The sequence below is a fragment of the Tenebrio molitor genome, chromosome 1 (assembly GCF_963966145.1).
Source record: "Tenebrio molitor chromosome 1, icTenMoli1.1, whole genome shotgun sequence".
Taxonomy (NCBI): Eukaryota; Metazoa; Arthropoda; class Insecta; order Coleoptera; family Tenebrionidae; genus Tenebrio; species Tenebrio molitor.
Genome location: NC_091046.1, coordinates 18,218,875 through 18,240,934, shown reverse-complemented (window position 1 = coordinate 18,240,934; position 22,060 = coordinate 18,218,875). Strand labels below are relative to the sequence as shown.

Sequence of the window (22,060 nt, the reverse complement as noted above, 5' to 3'; positions counted from 1 at the left end):
GTGGTAATTCTTTCTGTTGACATATAAATGCTTTGGATACTCCGGGTCTTCGATCTTTGGAGGAACTATTGCAACATGTATGCAGTCAATACACCAAATGACACCAGGAATATTATGTTGTTGACAAAATCTAAAGGGATTGCATTTTTAACAATAATGAAAAAACCCCTATTCGAAACCAATACTCCAGTTTAAGAACATTTAATTCGTCATAACTGTTCGGAAATTTACCCCATTCATTAAAAATAGCCGGATGATTTGTCATTTCTTGCAAACTACGACTCACAGTCGACTGACTGATGTCTAAGAACTTATTCAAAGCTACATCGAATTGGTAATTTCCCCCTGCATAAAACCTTAGCGCTGTTAAAATTTATAAGTGATAGGTAGATAGGTAGCACATTTATGAAACGTATCCCATAGTATAAAGTAATAATACAGACATAAGTACACTAGTTTTAACATCAAGATCTCTTAGACGAATTTATGGTCTCATATAAGGTCCCAAAAGGTCAATTAACCAAGGGTAAACATTTTTAGATAAACAGAACGTCCGTAGAAATTGCCGTTCGCTAAGCAGAAGAAAAGGATCTTAGGATTGTGCTGATTGTTCAGTATTGAGCTTTGTTCAAGCAGTTCTAAATTTTCTATAACGAAAACTTCATTAACTCTTCCATGGTGTGATAAGTAAAACTAATGTTATTTTTGGCATTTAATTTTTATCATTACATCCAACTGCGGTAGCTACATATCGATTAAAACTTTTCACAAAGTGATAATTATCATAGGTCAAAAATATGTGATTTACTAATTTCGCTAGTTAATGAACGATTCGTTACTTATCGAATGGCCAAAAATTGCACCCCTGATTATAGAACGCAACTTGGTATTGGCAAATGTGGATGACCAAGAAGGACTGTTTAAGTTGGCAATACAATTAAGAACATTTTTTTATTCGGTTATTTACAACACTGCAACCGGATATGTTTTGTGTTGTGGGTTTATTTGACAATTACATGGCGTAGCATTAACAACGATAAAATGGTAGGTTATGAGAGTAAAAATTAACGGCAAAAAGAAATCAAAGTTGGAATTCGGAATAATAATCTAAAAATTAACTAAAGGAAATTCTCGAAGTGCTCCTTATTCTGCTCTAAACATAAATTAACTCTTCTCTCGAACAATTCACCGGCATGTTTAATTTAGGTACTCTGATACATTTTGAGATTAAATTTTAAAGATTTTTTTCTTAAAATCAAAGAAGGCACTAAAATTGTATATGTTCTTCTGCAGTAAAGCAGTAGAGACATTTCGTCCTCTGTCCTACAAATAATTAATTATAAAAATTACTTCTTATTTTTGCCGCCACGTGTCGCTTCAAGGTTTGAAGGTTTGTTTAAACTGTCGCATGGTAAGCCGCTCCTCTGGCGGATGGCCGTGAACTAGGCAAGTGACTTGCGACATTTATTGCGAGAGTTGATATGTGCATTCGTGAAAACAAAATTGAATTTTCTTGCGAGAGTTTTATCGTTGGGAGCAGAAATGAAAACACGTGCTTTGTTGCGCTTCGACGGTTTTAATTGAATTTCCATAAAACGGGAAGATTTATCGAGGCTTGTGAGAAGGAGAAATGGCGGATAAGAAATCGTGGACAAAAGAAGAAACTTATTCACTAATATCTCATTGGGAATTACATCCGGAACTTTGGGATGTGAAAAATAAGAATCATAAAAATAGATTAAAAAGGCAAAATGCCTTGAAAGCGTTATCAACAATGTTTATTACCACACCAACGGAAATAAATCGTAAACTTCATAACATGCGAACGCAGTTTCATCAAGAATTAAGAAAAATGCAAACAAAACACAGTGGTTGTGGATCAGATGAAGCATATCAAAGTTCTTGGGAGTTTTTTCGTGCAATGAGTTTCATTTGTTGTGATAATTCAAACCCAAAAACTGTCGATGTTTTGGTAGGTAAATATTCTGACTGATTTCTTACAAATTGAAGTAAAATCCTCAGTCGTTTCGTGTCGAATAAATTAGTGAAAAATTATTTTACATAGAACTTAGCTTCTCCACATGTTAATTTTTAAAATGAAATGTTATACGTATGTACTTTTGTTTTCAGTTTAGTTTTCAATTTATGCCAAGGAAAAAAATAGTTATTTATGCAACAAGTGAATAGTGAATAAAGTAATACTTTTTTTTACGAGAAGGAAAATCCGCCGAATAAAAAAAAGATACTTTACTAACGAGTTGCATACAAAAACCTTTTTTAACGTCCGTCAAAAGTTTTTTCATTCGTTTGCGTTCATAAAATATGTGATTTTTGATTCGTTCAAGAAGCGTTAAAAAAAGTGCTATAGCGGTTCATTTTTGCACCCATTTTGCCTTAAAAAAAGTGCCGTAGCATGTCGTCATTTTTTAACGCAATTATAAAATTTTTCATTCATAATTAGTAGTTTTTTTAACGAGTTCGTATCTAAATTGGGATTTTTTTGGCATGAGTAGGCCAATTTAAAACGCGAGTAAAACGAGCGTTTTAAAGGTCCACGTATTCACACAGGAGAAAATTTTCAAATTTTGAGTGTCGAAAAAATTGTTATCTAAACTTACGGGCGCCAAAAAAAATTTTTCTACAACCGTCAAAAAAACGTGACATTTATGCATCGTTATCAAGTCGCAAAGTATATCATTTTTGACAAATATTTTAGCATCCAAGGAGAATTTTACAAAAAATTAAAAAATTCAATAATTTTAAAATGCGGTTGTAGAAAAAATAGTGTTTGTATTTAGTGCGAAAGATGATTGTTTTGTCGGCGCATTCGAATCATTTTGCGCACTTAATACAAAAATAACTATTTTTACACTTTCAGTTTTCACAAATGAAACAGAATTTTGTTGTGATATGATATTAGACAATATAATTCATGTATCACGTGATCATGAATGATCCAATGAAAACGCGTCAAGTCCTTAGTTGCATGGCTATCACGGCGATAATAAAAAACAAAAAAATTATTATCTTATTTACTTTCGTCGTTACGATTTTTGATTGAAATAAATTTGTCAGTTTGACAAATAAATGATTATTTTTTTTTATTTCATTCATTATATTGTCTCATCGAATATAACACGTGGTATGATTAATCATCGATGATATCGATAATAATCATACCATTAGTTATATTATAGCCGAAAATAATGCAGTAGAAAATGTTTTATTCAAGCAACACGTTAGTACCTAAGTATTTTTATTGATTTGTACAAGGTGTCCCAAAAATGGCGTACTAACGGTGCACTACGTTGTAGAAGAGGCTACCGTAAACGTCAGAAAAATGTTTAAAAAATTCTATTGGACTTATTTGCTGATTTGGCGGTCCTTGAAAGTGGCACTTAACAGGAAAATTATTTTGAAATATATGTATTAAATTGTCATGACAGCTACCTCCAATCGTACATATTATCACAAAGTACAGGATTACTCACTACCAATAGCTAATCCTGCACAATAGTGAATTTAGAAGCTTTGGAAATCGAAAAAAATATTTTAAATCCACTACGGTAACATTGCAAGGTAATGATGTACGAGTACATCTTTGTTTACATTGTATTACCGTTAATAATAAAAATAATAAACTCTGTCCACTCATAGATTGCTTGACATAAATGTTACTAAAAGTGTTCGCTCTACGCTACAACAAATAGATTTGGCGCGAAATTTAAAAAATGGAAAGAGCAGGTTTACACGTGATGTTTTATTATTATTCTGCATGTTTGCATTTAGGAAAGACGAAAGAAAACTTCAGTATAGTAGGAGTAATATATTGGGTTTTATTAATACTGGGTATTTCACGAGTGATAATGTGCCCGACGGAATTAAAAATTCATTTTCTAATTTCCGAAAAAAGCTGGCTACTGAAATTAAAATTTCCAGCTTTTTTCGGAAATGGCTAAACACAAACAAAAGATTTATTTAATGCATGAACAAAAATTACCTCTGAATCATTTTCGATGTTTGTAATGTCACTTAAAGTGTTCATTGTGCTAGATTCTTGAGGCACGCACTCACTTCACAAATTCAAAAAAATCAACAAAAATCGCAACGGAATAGATCAAGACAGCAGCACGATCAAAACTAATAACTTTTAAAACCAGAGGAACGCAAAACATAGCTCTAAAGATGAAAAACCGCAAATCTGAATGCTTAAACCACTTGACAGTACTGACAGTTTCAAATTTGAAATGTCATATAATTTATTTTTCGCGTGGGTTTTGTAAGAACCAATAAGAATCAGTGGCGCGAATGTTTCAAGGTATTACCAACACAATCTACGATACTTTGATAATATTTTACTGTTATGGTTTGGGGATTTTGTTATCTAAGGATATTTAAAAAAGTGCAATCTATCAGTGGACGGAGTCTAATAATTTATTTTTTTGTCTGAAAATTTTTTTCCATATTTTTTTCGTGTACATTTAAACATCCTGGATACGGTAGTAAGTAGTTAGTACGCCATTTTTGAGACACCCTGTATATACCTACCCAAAATTAAAAAAGTATTTTTTGCCTTATTCGTTTTAGTACAGAGCGCCCAGAAATGTGGTAGCAACTTTTACACAAACTGTCACAAGATGGCACTTTCGAAAAGCCAAATTTGTTCAATCTTGCAACATTCAATTTTTGAATTTTTTCAAAAGAATATGTTAAGGAGGTTTTCCGAACAATTTTTACCCCCGATTTGTGCACTAAAATTTGTCAAGATGTTGCTCGAAGGGTTCAGTTATGCATTGAGCATAATGGTGGTCAATTTGAACATTTTCAATAAAATTTAAATTTGAATGTTTTAGGTTTGACAATTCTTGACATTTATTTATCTCAATTTAGATAGCGGCGTTGCCATGCATAAAAAAGGTCTCTGTAAAAAAGTGTCATCTTGCGGGACCAATCGAAAAACTTGCTACCACATTTCTGGGCGCTCTGTAGGTAAAGATTAATTTAGGTACTTAAACATTATATTTTTGATAATTATATTGGATAACCAACCATACAGAGGTCCAATTTAATTGTACTAATTTTGTAGGAAAATGCGTCCGAAATCAAAGAAAGCTTTGATACAATCGACATAGACGAGTCGCCTTTAGTACTACAAGACAAAAAGCCAGAAAGGAAGAAAAAACTGTATGAAACAAAACAAGATGATTTTGTAAAAAAACCGATAAAGATGGATCCACCAGCAGACGAATTTCAAGTTTTTGGTGATTTTGTAGCGTGTGAATTAAGAAATATAAGATCACGAAAAAATCAAAACCATTTAAAACGAATGATTCAACGTGCAATATTGCAGATTTCTGAATTAGACGACAACGAAAGAGAAAAAGCGTATTCTACGAGTACATCGGACGCCAAGTAACTGGTGTTGCAGTACGTATTGGGAGCATTGCAGATAGAAATAAAAGTGAATATATCCGTGAATGGTAGGTACAAATTACTCCCCAAGTTTCATTCATTTTATTATTGTTTTCATAAATTTCTGAAAAATAAATAAATGCTGTATTAGTTGACATTTATTGCGTTAGGCTAGCCACTCAACCACACTAAATAATTGGCCAAGAAACCCGAAAGCGCCCTATACTCCATTAGGAGTTAAAGGACATAGAGAGAAAGAGTTGTCAATTATTAAAATTTTCAAATTACCGAGAGCGATTTGCAGCAAGGTTTATTGCTGTTGCAAGCTGCTCATGAAATAAATGTCGCAAAGTCTTGCTACGTAAATGTGTTCAATAGATCTGATCTGACTAGAGAAGCTTTACGAAATTTGTCATTGAATTGTTAACTATAGTAAGTTTAGCTTTGATATTTCTTTTGGTTGAATACTTTCTTACTTGCTCTTAAGATAGAACACGAATAATGAATATTTTGTAAGAACACAACGAAAGTAATTTGAGCTTATGTGATAAGTTATAACCTTATAGCCGTTCCTCTAGTTTTATTAACTTACGGCTAATACCACTTTTCACGTTATCTCGGGAAACGAAGTGATTCAAAATGATTGTGGATAAATAATAAACTATTATATGTACATACATACAGTAAGCGGTGAAAGTATGGAATAAATTCCTTAAAAATTAAACAAAATTTTTTTCAAAAAAATCTTTGGACATGTCAATTTTAGTTTATAAAAATACATGTTTTAGTATCAAAGAAAATTCCAAGCAGTCATTTGTTTTCGAGTTATGATGTCATCGATAGTTTTTTTAAATGAAAATCCCCTATTTTTTTTCTTGATTCTGATAGCCCTTTTGACTGTCTAAATGACAGTGTAAAAATTTTGTTATCTTACATAAGGACATTTTTGAGAAAAAAAATAAAGTTGGAAAAAATAAATTTTATAACGAACAAAAACATAGTGATAGATATAGTCGTTTTCAATGACATCCGTGCTGTCAATATGACAGTATGTTGGCATCATTTACTGTTTCAGTTTAGTAATTTTGAATTTCCTGATTTGGTAATTTACCTTCACGCGGCAAATTCAAATTATTATTTATGATTTCCGACAAAGCTAAGCAAATATGTAGTCTGATTCAGATTCCTATGATGACTTACTTTAACCATGTTTTACACCATGTCGAAGATTGAGTTTTATTGTTTGTTGTTGATGTTTCACGAAATATATATTTTCTTTTACCATAACCTCAATTTCTTGTTTGACATTTTTTTAACTAGGATTTTCTTATTGGAGAAAATCAGCGAAGTGGCTGACCTCTGGTGGTAATTTTTGAACTGACGAAAGAGGGAAAACAAATGTTTACGTATTGGCCGTAATACATTTCAATCGCCAAAAAATAGCCAAATTCGTTTATTTTTCATAATAAATTGTGCATGAAGTGATAACGAGTACCTCAAAGTGTTATTGTTCCGTGCCGCAGTGTGATACAGTGTGATATTTAGTGAGCAAAGGCATTTCTCTGCACTATTTCCATGATGTTATTTCCCAATAAAAAACTCTAAAAAATACCAAACAGGAAGTTTTAAAAATCGGAAAACCTATTAAAGAGCTTCTAGAAATAAGTGAGAATAGAGTCAATTGCTTTATTGGCCCCTAAGAGTTGAGTATCAATCCCTAATAATAAACTGTTTAAAACCCCTTGCAGCAGGTCAAGATGTTGCGATTTTTTGCAAGCAGACTCAGGGAGAGGCTAAATTCGGAGATATTTTTATTGGGGGTTACAAAGCACTTTCTACCAACCGATTTTATACCTTTGGGCAAGTTTGGGAAGCTTTGATGATTATAGCTTTTTACACAACAGCAAAAGGTGTCAAGTGAGACAATTGAAACTCACAGCCATTCCCTCTCACAATTTACCAGTGGGTACTTACAATAAAACCGTAAAATGTCGACAAACTACTAATAGGTAACGCTTCTTAGGTACTATAATAACAAATTTTATTGACCGAACTAGTGTTGTTTTTTTTTTGTAGTTCGTGAAGGTTAAATTTTGGTGTAAAAGAAGCAGGAAATGATCTAGGTAACGCTGCTGATGCTGACAAATTTTCTCCAACTGTTGATATTAATGAAGAAACAGCACAACAGACAAACATAAATGTTGAAGAGCCAGTTCAGAAAGTTGCAATGACAAAGGTCTCGGTAGACAAATCAACGCAAACTGATAATCTTGGTGGTTCTTATAACTTGCAATTTGTTTTAAACCATTTATTATAATGTAAAATGTAAAAAATTGTTACCGGCAAATTAAATCCAAATACAAATGAAATCAGCTGTTCTTTGTTTTCCCTATTTCGTTCAATTTGCAGCGCCATCTTGCGGTTGCTGATTTTCTCCAATACTCTGAGTACTGGTTATGAATGTGTATGCTGTATGTACAATCTGCAACAACATATTAAAAACGACACTGACAGCACGGATGTCATTGAAAACGACTATATTTAGATCAGTGACGTGGGAAATAGAATAGACGGAGCATCACCATGTAAAGCGTTGATTCCTATATGCAACGTTATAAGTAAGGGCAAGTTATGCAGCAATAATAGCAAATCTGTTCTGTATTTGCCTAACATTTAGGTGTCAGTTGCCCGGGTTGCAGAGGTATCGTATCTGTTGTTTTTATATTAACAAAAAGGACCTATTTGTTTGCTTTCATATAATTATAAAACTCATACTTTTTGAAGATGACTAGCACGTGTTATGTTAAAAATTGCAAAAAAGAACAATAACCCTTCTATAGATAATGTCATTACAAGGATCTGTAATGTTGTTTTTGCTACTTTACCCTCTAACTTATTTTCTCCTATAGATATATTTTAGATTTTGAATTTTTTTCGGAAAATCATAATTTTATATTAATCAAACAAATAATTGTTAGTTATACCAAAATTAGACTTCATTACTTTAACAAACAATTCAACAAAAATTTAAAAGGTAAGTCTGTAAGACAGCTTTTTTGTTCGACACTGTCAGAATTTGAGAATTTTCTCCTGCGTGAACGGATTTTGATAAATGTCACAACTTGTCAAAACGAAACGTCAAGGTAATTTTAAAGATTTTAAGCGATATGGAGCCTTTAAGGGGCTCGTCGAACAAAAAACGTTGTATTCAACTCGTTCGTGTGTAAATCGGGCCTTTTTTGGCACTTATGGGCCTTTAAAACGCTCGTTTCACTCGCCTTTTAAACTGGCCCACTCAGGCCAAAAAAATCCCAATGTACACACAAACTCGTTAAATAAACTACTATTTAACAAAGGTTGTACTTTTTAAACATCGATAAATTAATTTGGCTTTTGTCCGTTTTTATTTAATGTATCTTTTTATTGTATTTTGTTATCCCCATCATTATAAAACTTTCACAACAGCAACCAGCAATACAATCGGTGGCCATCTTGGTAAGGGCAAAAATGTACAGGTGGGAATCAAAGCGGTGTATCTTACGCTCCGTCTATTCTATTTCCCACGTCACTGATTTAGATATTTTAACCTATAGTGTTTTTTTTAAGAACGAAGTAGTTGGCAGCACCATCGGCCGCCCCATTTACACAATACAATTCTTAGAATTGTGTAAAATTGGTTGCCTATAGTAGAGGGGTAATTTTAAAAACGAAGAAAATTTCAATGTTATTTGTTTTTTGGCATTTTATTATAAATTATTGTCTACAAATTCAATTAAGAACAAGAACAACATTCGATGAATCTTACGTTTACTTGAAAATAAACAAGAACATAAAAAAAGGACTCTTAAATTTTCTTTTGGAGTACAAACATAGTAAACTAAACAACAACCTAATCCTTTGTTACAAATGCAGTGAAAACTTGCATTCATTAGAAGTGGTCGAAGATAATAATCCACAACTTATTCAGTGGAAAAATACACCATCAAGTTGAATTACCTACGTAATCAGTAAGGACATCGTTCTCGGTCGAAACATCTCCTGTTTCTAATTCCCACTCAAGATCATCTGATTCGTCACTCGAGCCTGTGTTGACGGTGAATTCCAATTCCATTTCGCCTGCAATATTATCTAATTGATACATGTCCTCTTCTTGACGAAGTATCTACATGACCTATTATGACCTATGCAATTTTGCCACTTTTGGGCTGTTACCTACCTCTGCCAGACCTTCATCAAAAAGTATTTTGCGATTCCTTTTCCTTGGTGGCGATTTCACTGCATGAGTTTCTTCCATTTCCTTAATGGTTTGCCAAACTAATGTCAGACCAATTGCCGCTGCTTCAGACACCCTTTTTACCATTTCTGTTTTGGAGAGCGCTTCATTCTGCTCTCTAAATTTCGCGTAGATATTATGTATCATTATTTTCTGACCACTACTAATTGGCTTTCCCCTCGATTTTTTTTACAACAGAACCAGGTTGTTGTTCTGCCATTATGCTACACCAAAATGCTGAAATCGTGCACCAACAAACGACACTTTAACTTTGTGCACGAGAATTTGACGGTGACGCAAAAATTATGACATATTTCAAAAATAATGTCAAAGATTAGATATTTTTTTAAATAATTTGATAATTATAGTTCAATGTACATAAGGCTTGTTACGTGGTGCAAAATAGAGTAATCTGATTTGTCAATTTTAGTCCCTATCTCCCGCAACGCTTCGTTCTTAAAAAAAAATAAACTATACATAGGGCTTTCGCCTCTACAGATATACTCGTACACTCGTCGCTGAGCTTATGTATCCCCGTATCAGTCAGTTCTTGAGGATCCTCCCTACGACGTTTGCACGTGAAATCAATCTGATGCAAATGTAGGTTGATGGTCCGTTGAGAAAGTCCGAGGGTAGCTGACAATTTCTGGGTGGTTATATAGGACTGCTCCTCCAATGTGACACGTAGTTTTTGAGGATCGACAACAGATGATCTTCAACTCCTAGACCTATCTAAAGCTAGTGTGACACGGTACTAAATTTCATAGAGAATCGCCCTCAAATGTCACATGATTTATATTGACAAATCACAACCCCGAATTATTTGAATAGCAACCAATCACAATTTAATTAAGCGAAAATTTATCTAGGGAAAAGTTTTTTCGGGCGATTCTATATGAGAATCGCCCTCAAATGTCACATGATTTATATTGACAAATCACATATGGGATTTAGGTGTGTTTAAGCGCAGGTTTTGATATTTAAATTAAACTAATTATCGAGAACGAACTGATTTATTTGAAAGCAGCTATTCGACTAACTAAGAAAAACGACAAAAACGCATGGTGTGACAAAAATAGAGAGTCACAAAAACTCACTCGCTTACATAAGTCACAATGGAAATAATGCACATCCGTGACATTGAAAAACTGTACTTTTTGTACAATAATAATTCAATATTCTAACATCACAACTCCGAATTGTTTGAATAGCAACCAATCACAATTTAATTAATTCCCTAGGGAAAATTTCCGATATAATTGACCTAGGGAAAAAATTTTTCGGGCGATTCTCTTCCGAATATACCTCGGGACAGATATATATCGCCAGAAATTTTTTCTTGCAGTCCAACACTCGTGTTGTCGCTCAAAATTACCCTCGGGCTGGCGCCCTCGTGTAATTTTCTTGCTACAAACACTCGTGTGTGAGGACTGCTCGAAAAAATTTCCGGCAATATATCTGTCCCTTGGTATATTATACAGGTTGTTTGATAAAAAACGCCTCAACCCGTAACTTTTTTATTTATTATGCGATTTCAATGAACAAAAAAAACAAAGATACGGTTTCTCATGCGCTACAAAACAGCCATAATTTTTTTTTGCGGTTCAGCTTATTGTGAAATTTTCAAGTGTGTTGTGAAAAACAATCGGAATACAAATAGCAACAAATGTCAAGTGTCAGTTTGAAAATTTTCATGTGCAGTCTTGAAGTGTTTTATTATTATTTTCTTGAAAAACATGAATAATAATAAAAATAATCATCACGAGAACAATAGATTAACTGCAACACCGTACGGCTTGATTTCGATTTTTAACATTCAACGTGATCTTCAAACATATCGGTGAGATAATAATTATTATTATTACTATTCATGTTTTCCAAGAAAAGCACTGCAAAATCGCGCGTGAAAATTTTCAAACTGACACTTGACATTTGTTGCTATTTGTATTCCAATTGCTTTTCATAATAAGCTGAACCGCAATTGAAAATTGTTTTATTTTTTTTTCAGTTGGCTGTCGACTAAATGATAATTTTTAATACATCATTAGATTCAGAAAAAAATCTCTACCAGACTATGTATAAAAAACTAAATGTGTCCATTTAAAAAAAAAAAAAGTTGACTATCGTCAGCTAACACCAAAAAAATATATTTTGTAGCTGTTTTGCAGCGCATGAAAAACCATATCTTTGTTTTTTTTGTTCATTGAAATCAGATAATAAATAAAAAAGTTATGGGTTGAGGCGTTTTTTATCAAAGAGCCTGTATATGAAAATCGCACGACACTTAAAAATAGTCAATAGAAAACAGAATTCGGTGTCGTTTCTATAACAATTTAGAGATTTCCTGGAAATTTTTTGCACCTAGCTAACCCAACATTTTTTCAGCCAATCAAAATCATTTATTTATTAAAAATCTCATTTTTTTTTCGTTGTCAAGGATAATTCTGTTATACAACTTGATTTTTTTTGTCAGAAATTTATAATTTAAGAAGCATAATGTTCGTGTCGTTGCGATTTTCTTACCGAATATGCCCCCGTGCATTGATTAATATCCGGAAATTTTATTCTCTTGCATTTCCAAAACGTAATTAGCCCTCGTGTTCCACTCGGGCTAATTAATACGTTTTGGAAATGCATTCGAAAAAATTTCCGGAATTATTTGGATTTAGAACTACCTACTGGTAAATTTCTGCAAAAGTTTAGTAGTAAATTTATTTGGTTATTTTGTGTATGACACGGTGTTCTAAATTTTCTCGAAAATTTACTACTAAATTTTCACTTATAATTATTATTAAAAATGTAAGAAAATTTGCACAGAAGCCACAAATTGAAACAGTTGAGCCAGAACGCATCCGCTACCTTTGAAACTTTCATCAGCTGTTTAAATCTTACCTCAGTTTTTGCGTTGTTTGTGATTTTAGTTTTTACACGAGTGGTGCGTTCACAATCGACTCTTCAACTTTGATCGGAAATTTAAATGAACACCCGATGTATTAAATTTGCTTTTCCGTTGACCGCTTGTTAATTTCTATATTAATGAATTATTTTGTCTAAAATATAGTGTATTAATGGACCTCATTAATACACTATTTTTCATTAATCAACGATTTTTGCGATTTTGACGTTTTGATGATATTTTGATGTACATATTATCTATTCACTTTGATTGTGACCACAACGAAAAACATAGTAGGCGCTGTTTAGCTGTGTGCTGCATACGTTTTACACTAAATATTTGTGTGGTGTGAACATGATGGAAAATGTCAGAATTGTCAAAACTTGACCATGGTAGTAAAGCAATGATTTTTATGTATTTATCAATATTAATAACGGAAATCAATATTTGAAGTAGGAAAAACTAAAAACGTCTGTCTGATTCTGTGATCACGTCTGTTGAAAAGTGGAGTTATATCCAGGTACAGATTATTTAACGTAAAAACTTCGAAATCACCTCATGCAATTCTCGATATTAATGAAGAACGAAGGAAATGGTAATTTGGCAGTAAGACAAACGCGAAAAATGCCTGGTATAAAGGTAATCAGAACTTTCAATTAGCATTGATTAATACAAATATTTTTAGATAAAAACTAATCAGACAGAAAGTTCAAAAAAATGATTTACAGGGGATGAAAAGGCAGAAGATATCAAACTACAACACTTACTAGCCAAAATGTACAACAAAAAAGCACAAATAGAGTTAACTTTATTGGTGATGTTCGTTTTTGTGAGTTGTTTTCCCGTTGGCTTCAATAAATGTCTCGAAACAAGTCAATATTAACCGTTTGGTCCCAACTTTGAGAAGACGACGTGGCATTTTCTTTTTGAATTGTAAAATTTTGTACCGAAACTCAATTTTATAGATATGCGCACAGTGTACGTTGAAAAACGTTTGCGCAAGCCGTTCTCCGTTCTGTCTTCTGTGAGCGTGACGTTTCTGTCAAAATGGCGCCTCCGAGAGTTGCCAACTGCGACTGGATTTAGTGTTATCTAAAATTCCCTATCAATAACCTAGCAACTGAAAAGTTACTACGGAGTGGTCACAATCAAAATGAATAGATTATATCGCGTGTTCAAATAAAATCCTGGGCTGAGTAGGCGTTGGAAAAATTAAACCGTTTAGAACAGTGTAAAGTTTGAATTTCCCGCCGTTTGACACGAATGATATTTGTTTATGTTTAATCGGGACATAAATGAATATGTTTGTTTTCAGAACAGGGTGCTTTCAGATATTTGCTTCGATAATAGGAATAATAGGAAAGTTTTTTTCGCCGTAAATTTTAGGTTAGCTGTCAACATGGTCCAATTAATCTACGCTTTAAAAAAGCACAACAATTGACGGTTTCCAACGCCTTCCCAGCCCAGGATTTCATTTGAACGCCCGATATAAACAACCTCGAACATTCATTGTATGCACTTACCAACACTGCAGCAGGTAGTGCAGCAAGATTTTCTATATTTTATAGCTTCATAACTGCACAATTACGAATTCACTTTTTCAAAAGTCGAACTTTTTGGTTATAATTCGCACGTCATATTTTTCAAAGGTAACTAGGTTTTCTTAGCAACTGTGATTTTTATGTGAAACTGAATGTGAATGGAGTTGACGTCTTCTGACACTAATTGTGGAAAAGTGAATAGAAAGTGTTGAAAAATTTAAAAATTTCCTACCCTGAGGACAAAAACAGGATGAAGATATTTTATAAAGTCTCATCTTTATAAAAAAAGATGAAACTGGTTTTAATTTGGCTTCAATTTGAAATTTTGTCACAAAAAAAAAGTCTGCGGTCAACGAAAAATGTTTGTAATCAACTCGTTAGTTAATGGGCGATTAATAATCTCAACTATTAAAGGCACTCACTCGCTACACTCGTTCGTGCTTTAAACAGTTTCGATTATTAATCGCCTTCATTAACAAACTAGTTTATTGAATAACTATTAACATGTGTCACGATACGAAAATCTCGTTCCGTTTGTTTCTCGATTTTTGCGGATTTGGCTGGAGTGGAAGACCCGCGAGTTCCACTAATGGCTGGGGATCGTTATTCGAACACCTGGAAAGTAGCCTCCAAAGTAACCAACTCAGTAAACTCTCGCTTACAATTAGGCGGAGAGTAACCGCAACTGTTTCGTTCGTGTCCCTTTTTCTTGCTGATCCTTCTTCTTCCCGTTCGCTCCTCGTTGTAGTTGATCCCTCTTTTGGCTTGCATTTCCTTTGAGTTTTTTTGTTGCTTCGGCGAATTTCCTCTTTATCTTTCATGTTTAGCCCCAGGTGACGAGAGAGCTGGAACGGTGCCTTTTTCGTCGCAGTTTCAGCGGGACGGTAGCTACATACCGTCGGGTTTGTCAGGCCGCGAACCTCAGCCCCCTGCCAAAACTTCTCTTTTCACGGCCTATAGTTTATCGGAGTTGGGTAACGTACGGTTAACTTACCATTTCCTTTTCTCTTTGAACTCGATACATTTCCTTCGCCTTCTCTACCCTCGACATTTTTTTTCCTCCCCTCGCTGATCGCTCCTACCTACTTCATCCCTTGACGGCTCTCTTCGTCTCCCGGAACACCTACCATTCTATCCTGTGCAGCCGAACCGTTCGGACGTGTCTGCAGTGATCTGAGTGTTTTGCTCTAACTTTCGGTGTTAAGTGCAGAGCGAGCATGTCCGTTGCTCGAAGCTCGGCGCGCGGCCGAAAGGGTGCAGAGCCCCCGAAAAAGCCACCTCCAAGATGCAGTCGAGAGAAACCCCATCTCCGCCTCCAGCCACTGCTGCGTCAACCACATCCACCAGATCCATGACGTTGGCAAAAAAATCCGGTGAGTCGAAAACCTTACCATCTATAATCGAAAAGACCCCAACCCCCGAGCTCTCCCCCTCTAACTCGAGAGTCTCGTCGCCGACCCCAACAGCAACCCATTCGACGCCACCTTCTCCCGCAAACCAACTGCCCCCCGACTTCAAGTACACGGTGAGAGATATTCCCGCCAACCTCGCCACCCAGAAGGCATTTTACAACCTTCTGGTCGTCACTCTCGGCTTGAAATCCATTCAGCTAAGGGTGAACTATAACAAAACCGCGTTGGTCATCACCAAAGCCCCTCTCGCTCCCAACTTCGTAAAGACCCTTCAGGTCGCCGCGAACAGCCCAACGATCACCATCGCCCCCATAAATCGGAAAACCCGGACCCGCGTCTGCCCCCAAAAAACCCACCTTCTCAGTGGTCGTCCGCGGCGTCCCCCAAGATATCTCCGCCGAGGAGATCGCCACCCTCTGCCCTTCACTGTCGATAGTGAAGGCCTGGAGAATCGTCTCCAGGAAATCTAATCGCCCCACCTCCTTCATCCGCGTTCTGTCGACCGACAAGCATACCGTTGATTACATGCTAATCAACGGTATCGTTCTTTACGGCCGCACCTTCGAGTGCGAGACCTCACACCCCCCCACCCCCACACCCCCACACCGTTGCGGTGCCCCAGGTGTTTTCAGTTCGGCCACGGTCAGGCCGAATGCACCAACAAAGCCATCTGTCCCAAATGCCCCGAAAGCCACCCGCCAAACCGATGCCCCGCGAAAGAGCTCTCTTGCTCCTCTTGCAACGGCCCCCACCCTGCATGGTCGCGCGCGTGCCCGAGTTTCAAACAGATCCTAGTGACTGATGAAACTCCCGTTCTCCCCGTCAAAATCATCGACCCCCCGACCGCGATCGCCGAACCGACCGACTCCGATTCGGACCTCGAAAACGACACCACCATCACCATCATCAAGAGCTTGATCACCTTCATGACCAAGACTCTGTTCGACTTCTTCCCCATGCAGCGGTCGAAAATTCAAACCATCCTCGAAAACACTTCCAAATCGGTTTTCAACGTCGTGACCAAAGTGTCCCACTCCGGACACAAAATCCACCTCACTTTCGACCAGTGAAGTGGCCCCCAAGCTCCCCCCCCCTTTTTTTTTCCATGTCCATCCTAATCATCAACTACTACAACCGCCCCCAATACAGAGTTTCCGCTGATCTGCTTCGCTACGCGGCCCAACATAACTTTGCAATCGTTCTCGGAGATTTTAACGCTCGTCACACAGACTTCGGTGACACCCAAACGAACCCCAACGGCAGGCCACTGAACTCCCTTATAATCACTCTTCCGCTGTGCCGTCTGCACAACACCGATCCCACTTTTTTAAGTCACACAGGTTGTTCCATCACAGATCACATCCTCTCAACAGAAAACTTCGTCCCCTTCTTGTTTCCTCCGTTTCCGTGAGGAGCAGTGGATCGACTCTTGTCGACTCCTCGACTACCGGAACGGGAAGAAGTTCTGGACTCAATTCCAAACTCTGACAGGACAGAAAACCACCACTGTCCACCACCTCGTTCGGAACAACGCAATCATAAACACCCCCCTTGAAAAAGCAAATTGCTTCGCCGAAACCCTTGAACAAATCCACCAAGTCCCCAACGACCCCCACTTCGACGACGCTTTTTTCGCGCAAGTGATAAGAAGCGTCAACAACTTCCGTCGCAAACCCCCTCCGCCTTCTCCCGGAAGACGACTCTCTCGTCGTCGAGGTTCTTCCGGACGAGGTGGAAGCGCACATCAGGCAGTTGAAGAGCAAAAAGGCCCCGGGGCCCGGTCAAACTTAAAGCCCCCATATTTAAAAACCTCCCTCGGATTGCCATTGTTGCCCTGACAGTTATCTTTAATAATTGCATGCGCGTCCACCATTTCCCCCCGGCCTGGAAACATGCCACCACGGTCATGATCCCCAAACCGGGAAAAGACCCAACCAACCCCCTTTCATACCGCTCCATTTCCCTCCTGAACATTGCAGGGAAGGTTTTTGAGAAAATCCTCTCAACCCGCCTAAAAAATTTCCTAGAGATCAACAACCTCCTCCCACCGGAGCAGTTCGGATTTAGTTCCGAACGCTCCACCATCAACCCCATCCTTGAGTTTCACACGGACACCACCCGACATGCCATTCTAAAGGAGCACACTCTTGCCGTCTTTTTGGACATAGAGAGGGCCTTCGACCGGGTCTGGCACGACGGGCTGGTCCAAAAACTCATAAAAATCCCAATAAACCCCAACTTCATCCAACTCATCGACTCCTTTCTCTCAAATCGTACCTGCAGCGTCAAAATCCAAAACATTAAGTCCCGCCAGATCGCTCTTCAAGCAAGGGTCCCTCAGGGCTCCATCCTTTCCCCCCTTCTCTACATTGTATACTGCAGAGATTTTCCTGTTACAGATGCCCCCCGGACGAAGACCAGACTCTTCGCCGACGACACCGCCGTGTGGACAAGCCAGAGAAACCCCGCGATCGCCGCCAAGATCCTACAGGGCCACCTGGACAAACACCTGGAGAATCAAGCCAAACCCGCTCAAATCCCAGTCCATCTTAATGTCCTACTCCGGAGCCAGGTCCCGCCACCAAGCCCCCCATCTCCTACTACAACCTACTACAACCAGGCCATCCCCAAACTTCAACACATCCGCTACCTCGGCGTCACCTTTTCCAAAAATTGCACCCTCCACCAGGACGTCAAAGAAACCCTCAAAAAATCCCGCAACCGAGCCAACCTCCTGTACAGCATTCGAGGGCGCATCCGTGGGTGCGATTCGAAAACCCTGTACCACACCTACAAATCCTACATCCGTCCCGTCATCGAATACCGTGCCCCCATCTACGCCACCCTATACCCAGCCCTCCTCCACCAAATCTCCGCCTGCGAGAGAAGAATGCTCCGCAGGATCTTTCGTCTCCCCGACAGGTTCCCCTCCGACAACCTCCACCAGGAAACCAACACAATCCCGATCCAATCCCGCCTCAAAGAACTCCAGAGCCGCTTCGTGACACGCACCCTGAACTGCAACAACGCCCTCGCCATCCAAACCTTGTCCACCTCGTTTAAATACCCGTCACGAGACGGCCGCCGCCTCCTCAACAGAATCCCGAAAATTCCAAAGCGCAAGCTAAAACACCCCCCAACAGCTCTACTCTCACCAGCCTACACCGACCTACCAGATGACCTCCAGGAGCTTGTGGACTCAACCCCCTTGACCATGCGGTAGCCGTCGACGATACCAGGACTACCGGGACTCAGGACATCTACCCCGGTAAGCCCTTCTAACCCTCCTTGTTCTCTTTCTGCTCTTCTTTCTCCATTCCAGATACTGAACAACAGGACCCAGAAGATAAAAAGAACAATCCAGTAGCAGAACCATCCACCCAAAGGAACCTCAAGGACGCCCAGGACACCATCTGTACCCCCCCGGCCCCATCTGCTTCACTTAGTATATAAGTTTTTGTTTCACCTAGCATAAGTTCACTGTTAACCATCAAACGTTATTTAACTTCCATTGTATTCAGCTTTGTTTTTTTTTCTCCTTTCTATTGTATCATTATTGTATTATAACCATATCATTGTCTAACATTAAGTATAACATTGTAATTAGAATAATCCCAGCGCTGCAAAGGCCTTAAGCCTCAGCAGCGCCCCCTTGTAAAAATTTGCCATAGCCCTAAGAACGAATGAAATGTAATAAATAAGCAAGGAAATAAATGAAGTTGAAATTGAAATTGGAACACCTAGAGACGGTTTTGGATCGATAGTTCTCACCGACGATCGACAGCGTAGGTTCTTTGGTTCCTTTGTTTTGATTTTTCATTAGAAGATAGATTATATCTCGGTTCCGCTTTCCCTTGTCGAAAATTCTAGAACGCACGCACCTGCCGGGTCTCGATTTCTCCTTCCGTTGATTGCCGTTAAGATTTATATTCCTTCACCAAGACGGTAAACTTTTTGGGGTAGGTGATAAATTCTCGTTTTCGATGCCGCTCTTCCTTTTTCGTGAAAGAACCGTGACTGGGTGGACTTCGTAGTGGCGTTCTCTTGAGTATAGCACCGATTTTCGGGATTTGTACGGAGTCTCCTGTGTCCGTGTGAAGAGTTGTGTGGTTCTCCGTTTTGTGCTGGATAGCGTAGAGGTTGTTTTTGTACTACATAGGCGGAGCCAACAACCGTGGCGAAGCTGACGTCATAATTATGAGCAGTGGCGTAACCAAATTCTTCCAATTTATTTTATATTTTTTATTAATTAAAACCTCGTTCTATTCCATTTGTCTTACAGAGTACAGGTTTCTATTAAGAAACAACACAACGAACAGCTGATTGATTTAGCAGAGTGGGGCACGAGTAAACCAACGTTGGTTTACTGCGCAACTATATGGTGTGTACTTCTTACAAAAACAACCTCTACCTTTGGAACCCCAACTTAATCGGAAATTCAGGATCCTGGGAGTCACGATCACGACTTTTTCGACTTTTCGTCGCCCCTAAAAAGACCACATGTCGACTGAGTAAGTCACAGCTTTTCCGCCGTAGGTATTGTCAGGTTTAAAAATTTTCTTGTTTCACCAAATTGAACGGTTCTCGCAAATCCAAACATTTCCCCCGACAACTCTTTGCAGAAGGCGCTCGCGCGTTTGACGTGAAATTTTTTTGCGGTACTACCGAGGTACGCCACGTTTCTTTTTCGAATCCTGAAGCTGTAGGAGTAACAAGTGAAAGTTGACGCGGATCACGCAGGAGTGCCATTTCCCGGATTGATCGAGTCAATTGTTCATTTTGCGCCTTACGGCTTGGACGACGACGGACGTTTGGCAATTCCACCTACCCTCGCAGCCAGATCTCCACCAGGTCGCTGGAACACCCAGCAGGGCAACATATCTAGAACGACTTGCCGGTCCAGCCCCGTTACCTGTACCGGGAGCCCTTCCAGAACCGGACCAAGGCGCTCGACCACCGAAGCAGTACCTACGGTCCAGTTCCTCCAGCATCACCTCGGAGTGAAAGGACAGCGCCCTTAAGGAAATTTGTAACGTCGCCCTTTTTTTTATCCACGTAAAATACCTGTTTTTATCGACTTAAGCTGGTCTTATCGACAGGAGTAAGCTCGACTCGATAAGACCAGATAAGGTCCCCCTTTTTTGAGTTGTAATCACGTCACGGCCCGATCGACCATTTTGTCATATCACTGTCGATCGGCCTCAAAATCATTGTTATTTTTTTATGTCAAATTCAGTTAAAGTCGAACACGTTCTTAATACTTTCTCTTGTTGATTTGTATTAAACCTAGGTATTCGAACAGTGTTTACATTACACCCTCACCCTCAGGTTCGCGTTTCAGCGATTTCCAGATCTGACTTGTGAGCCACACGCTAACCAAAAATCGTTTAATTATTTCTGCCGTGGGGAGAGCCAAGATCCGAAGGAGGATTTGTGCACAAGAAATAATTTTTAACGTAACAGTATGTTATTCTAATTGGATTTTCCTCTTTCCATGAAAGGATCTTTTTTTATAAGAATTCTTCTCTAAGGATCCTTCTGTAAGGATCTTTCTTTGAGGGTCTTCCCTTTTCCTCCATTCTCCATTTCTCGTCCCGTAGAACTGGACCAGCGCCTCGAGAGGGCAAGTGTGGACCCCCTCAAGACGCCGAAGGACGACCCTGAAAGGCTTAGGTCAGATCGTTGCGTCTGAAATTCGAATCCTCCGTAACAGAGCCTCCATTTTGTTCGTGTCGAAGGGTGAGTTATCTCCTTCTTTCGAGGCCTCAGTTTCTTTCGCGGGGAGATAACTTTTTATTCCTTCCCTTGTGCCTCAGATATTTTTCATTAAGATATTTTTTATTATAGCAGTAGCCAACCTGTCTTTTGTTTTTTTTTGTCTGTCAAGTCAATTAGTTGCGTGTCTTCAACTTGTCGTGGACCAATTAAGTACATATTATAGTTAGTTAGAAAATTCCTTTTATTTGTAAATCCGACCCCGGTAATTTCCGTGAAGTGTGTTAAGTTGCGTTATTGGTCTGATACCATTCGTTTTGCGGTCGCATCGAAAGCTTGTATCTACCGGGTGATCAAGAAGGACTGTTTAAGTTGGCAGTACAATTAAGAAAATTTTTTAATTCGTTTGTTTATAACTGCAACCGGATATGTTTTGTTGGTTTATTTGACAAATATCTGATGTAGGTATAGCATTAACAACGACAAGCCATCAACAACCGAAAGTTACTCCTGTTATACGATTTAAAATACAATTCAGTGTTACCAACTTGAACAGTCCTTCTTGATCACCCCGTACAAGTATCGTCGGCGGCTGACCCGGGTCAAAACGGGGATCTTATTTTAGTTATTTATTCGTTTAGTTACCGGTCAGGAGTATTTATATTTGCATTTTTTTATATTATTTATCTTCACATTCATATTTACCATCATCGTCATTTTTTTTTTATTAGCGCATTACCACATTACCACCCCCTTGTATTTTTTTATAAGGGGACATCAAACACTAATTTATTTTATTCTATCTTACAAT

At 38.2% G+C, this 22,060-nt stretch overlaps 2 protein-coding genes and 1 long non-coding RNA gene across 6 annotated transcripts; all 3 read left to right on the top strand.

Moving 5' to 3' along the window:
• The first annotated feature begins 1,335 nt into the window (after nt 1-1,335).
• On the top strand, nt 1,336-19,271 carry LOC138140308 (uncharacterized). 3 transcript variants are annotated; one of them, XR_011162483.1, is made up of 3 exons: nt 1,336-1,972; nt 5,087-5,480; nt 15,333-15,473. XR_011162483.1 is itself a non-coding variant. In XM_069061328.1 (2 exons), exons 1-2 carry the CDS (start codon nt 1,631-1,633, stop codon nt 5,414-5,416), a joined length of 672 nt encoding a protein of 223 aa, XP_068917429.1. In that variant the 5' UTR covers nt 1,385-1,630; the 3' UTR covers nt 5,417-5,567. The 3 variants fall into 3 exon arrangements, 1 of the variants encoding a protein (XP_068917429.1); XR_011162495.1 differs by lacking the exon at nt 15,333-15,473 and adding an exon at nt 17,934-19,271 and having other exon boundaries at nt 1,384-1,972; XM_069061328.1 differs by lacking the exon at nt 15,333-15,473 and having other exon boundaries at nt 1,385-1,972; nt 5,087-5,567.
• LOC138140203 (uncharacterized) lies at nt 6,426-8,270 on the top strand. Of its 2 annotated transcripts, none has more exons than XR_011162451.1 (2): nt 6,426-7,421; nt 7,489-8,270. It is a non-coding gene; the product is annotated as an uncharacterized lncRNA (long non-coding RNA). The 2 variants fall into 2 exon arrangements; XR_011162450.1 differs by having other exon boundaries at nt 6,426-7,435.
• Nucleotides 14,627-19,271, top strand: LOC138141616 (uncharacterized). Its single transcript, XM_069062349.1, has 4 exons — nt 14,627-14,756; nt 14,950-15,096; nt 15,333-15,495; nt 17,917-19,271. Exons 1-4 carry the CDS (start codon nt 14,627-14,629, stop codon nt 18,755-18,757), a joined length of 1,281 nt encoding a protein of 426 aa, XP_068918450.1. The 3' UTR covers nt 18,758-19,271.
• Nucleotides 19,272-22,060: the final 2,789 nt, after the last annotated feature.

Excerpts from the sequence above, each read along its gene's own strand:
- LOC138140308 (XM_069061328.1), top strand. The coding sequence starts at position 1,631 with ATGGCGGATAAGAAATCGTGGACAAAAGAAGAAACTTATTCACTAATA. Across the intron at positions 1,973-5,086 it reads CAAAAACTGTCGATGTTTTG|GAAAATGCGTCCGAAATCAA; the intron begins GTAGGTAAATAT and ends CTAATTTTGTAG.
- LOC138141616 (XM_069062349.1), top strand. The coding sequence starts at position 14,627 with ATGTGTCACGATACGAAAATCTCGTTCCGTTTGTTTCTCGATTTTTGC. Across the intron at positions 15,097-15,332 it reads CTATAGTTTATCGGAGTTGG|AGCGAGCATGTCCGTTGCTC; the intron begins GTAACGTACGGT and ends TGTTAAGTGCAG. Across the intron at positions 15,496-17,916 it reads GACGTTGGCAAAAAAATCCG|AGATTTTCCTGTTACAGATG; the intron begins GTGAGTCGAAAA and ends TGTATACTGCAG.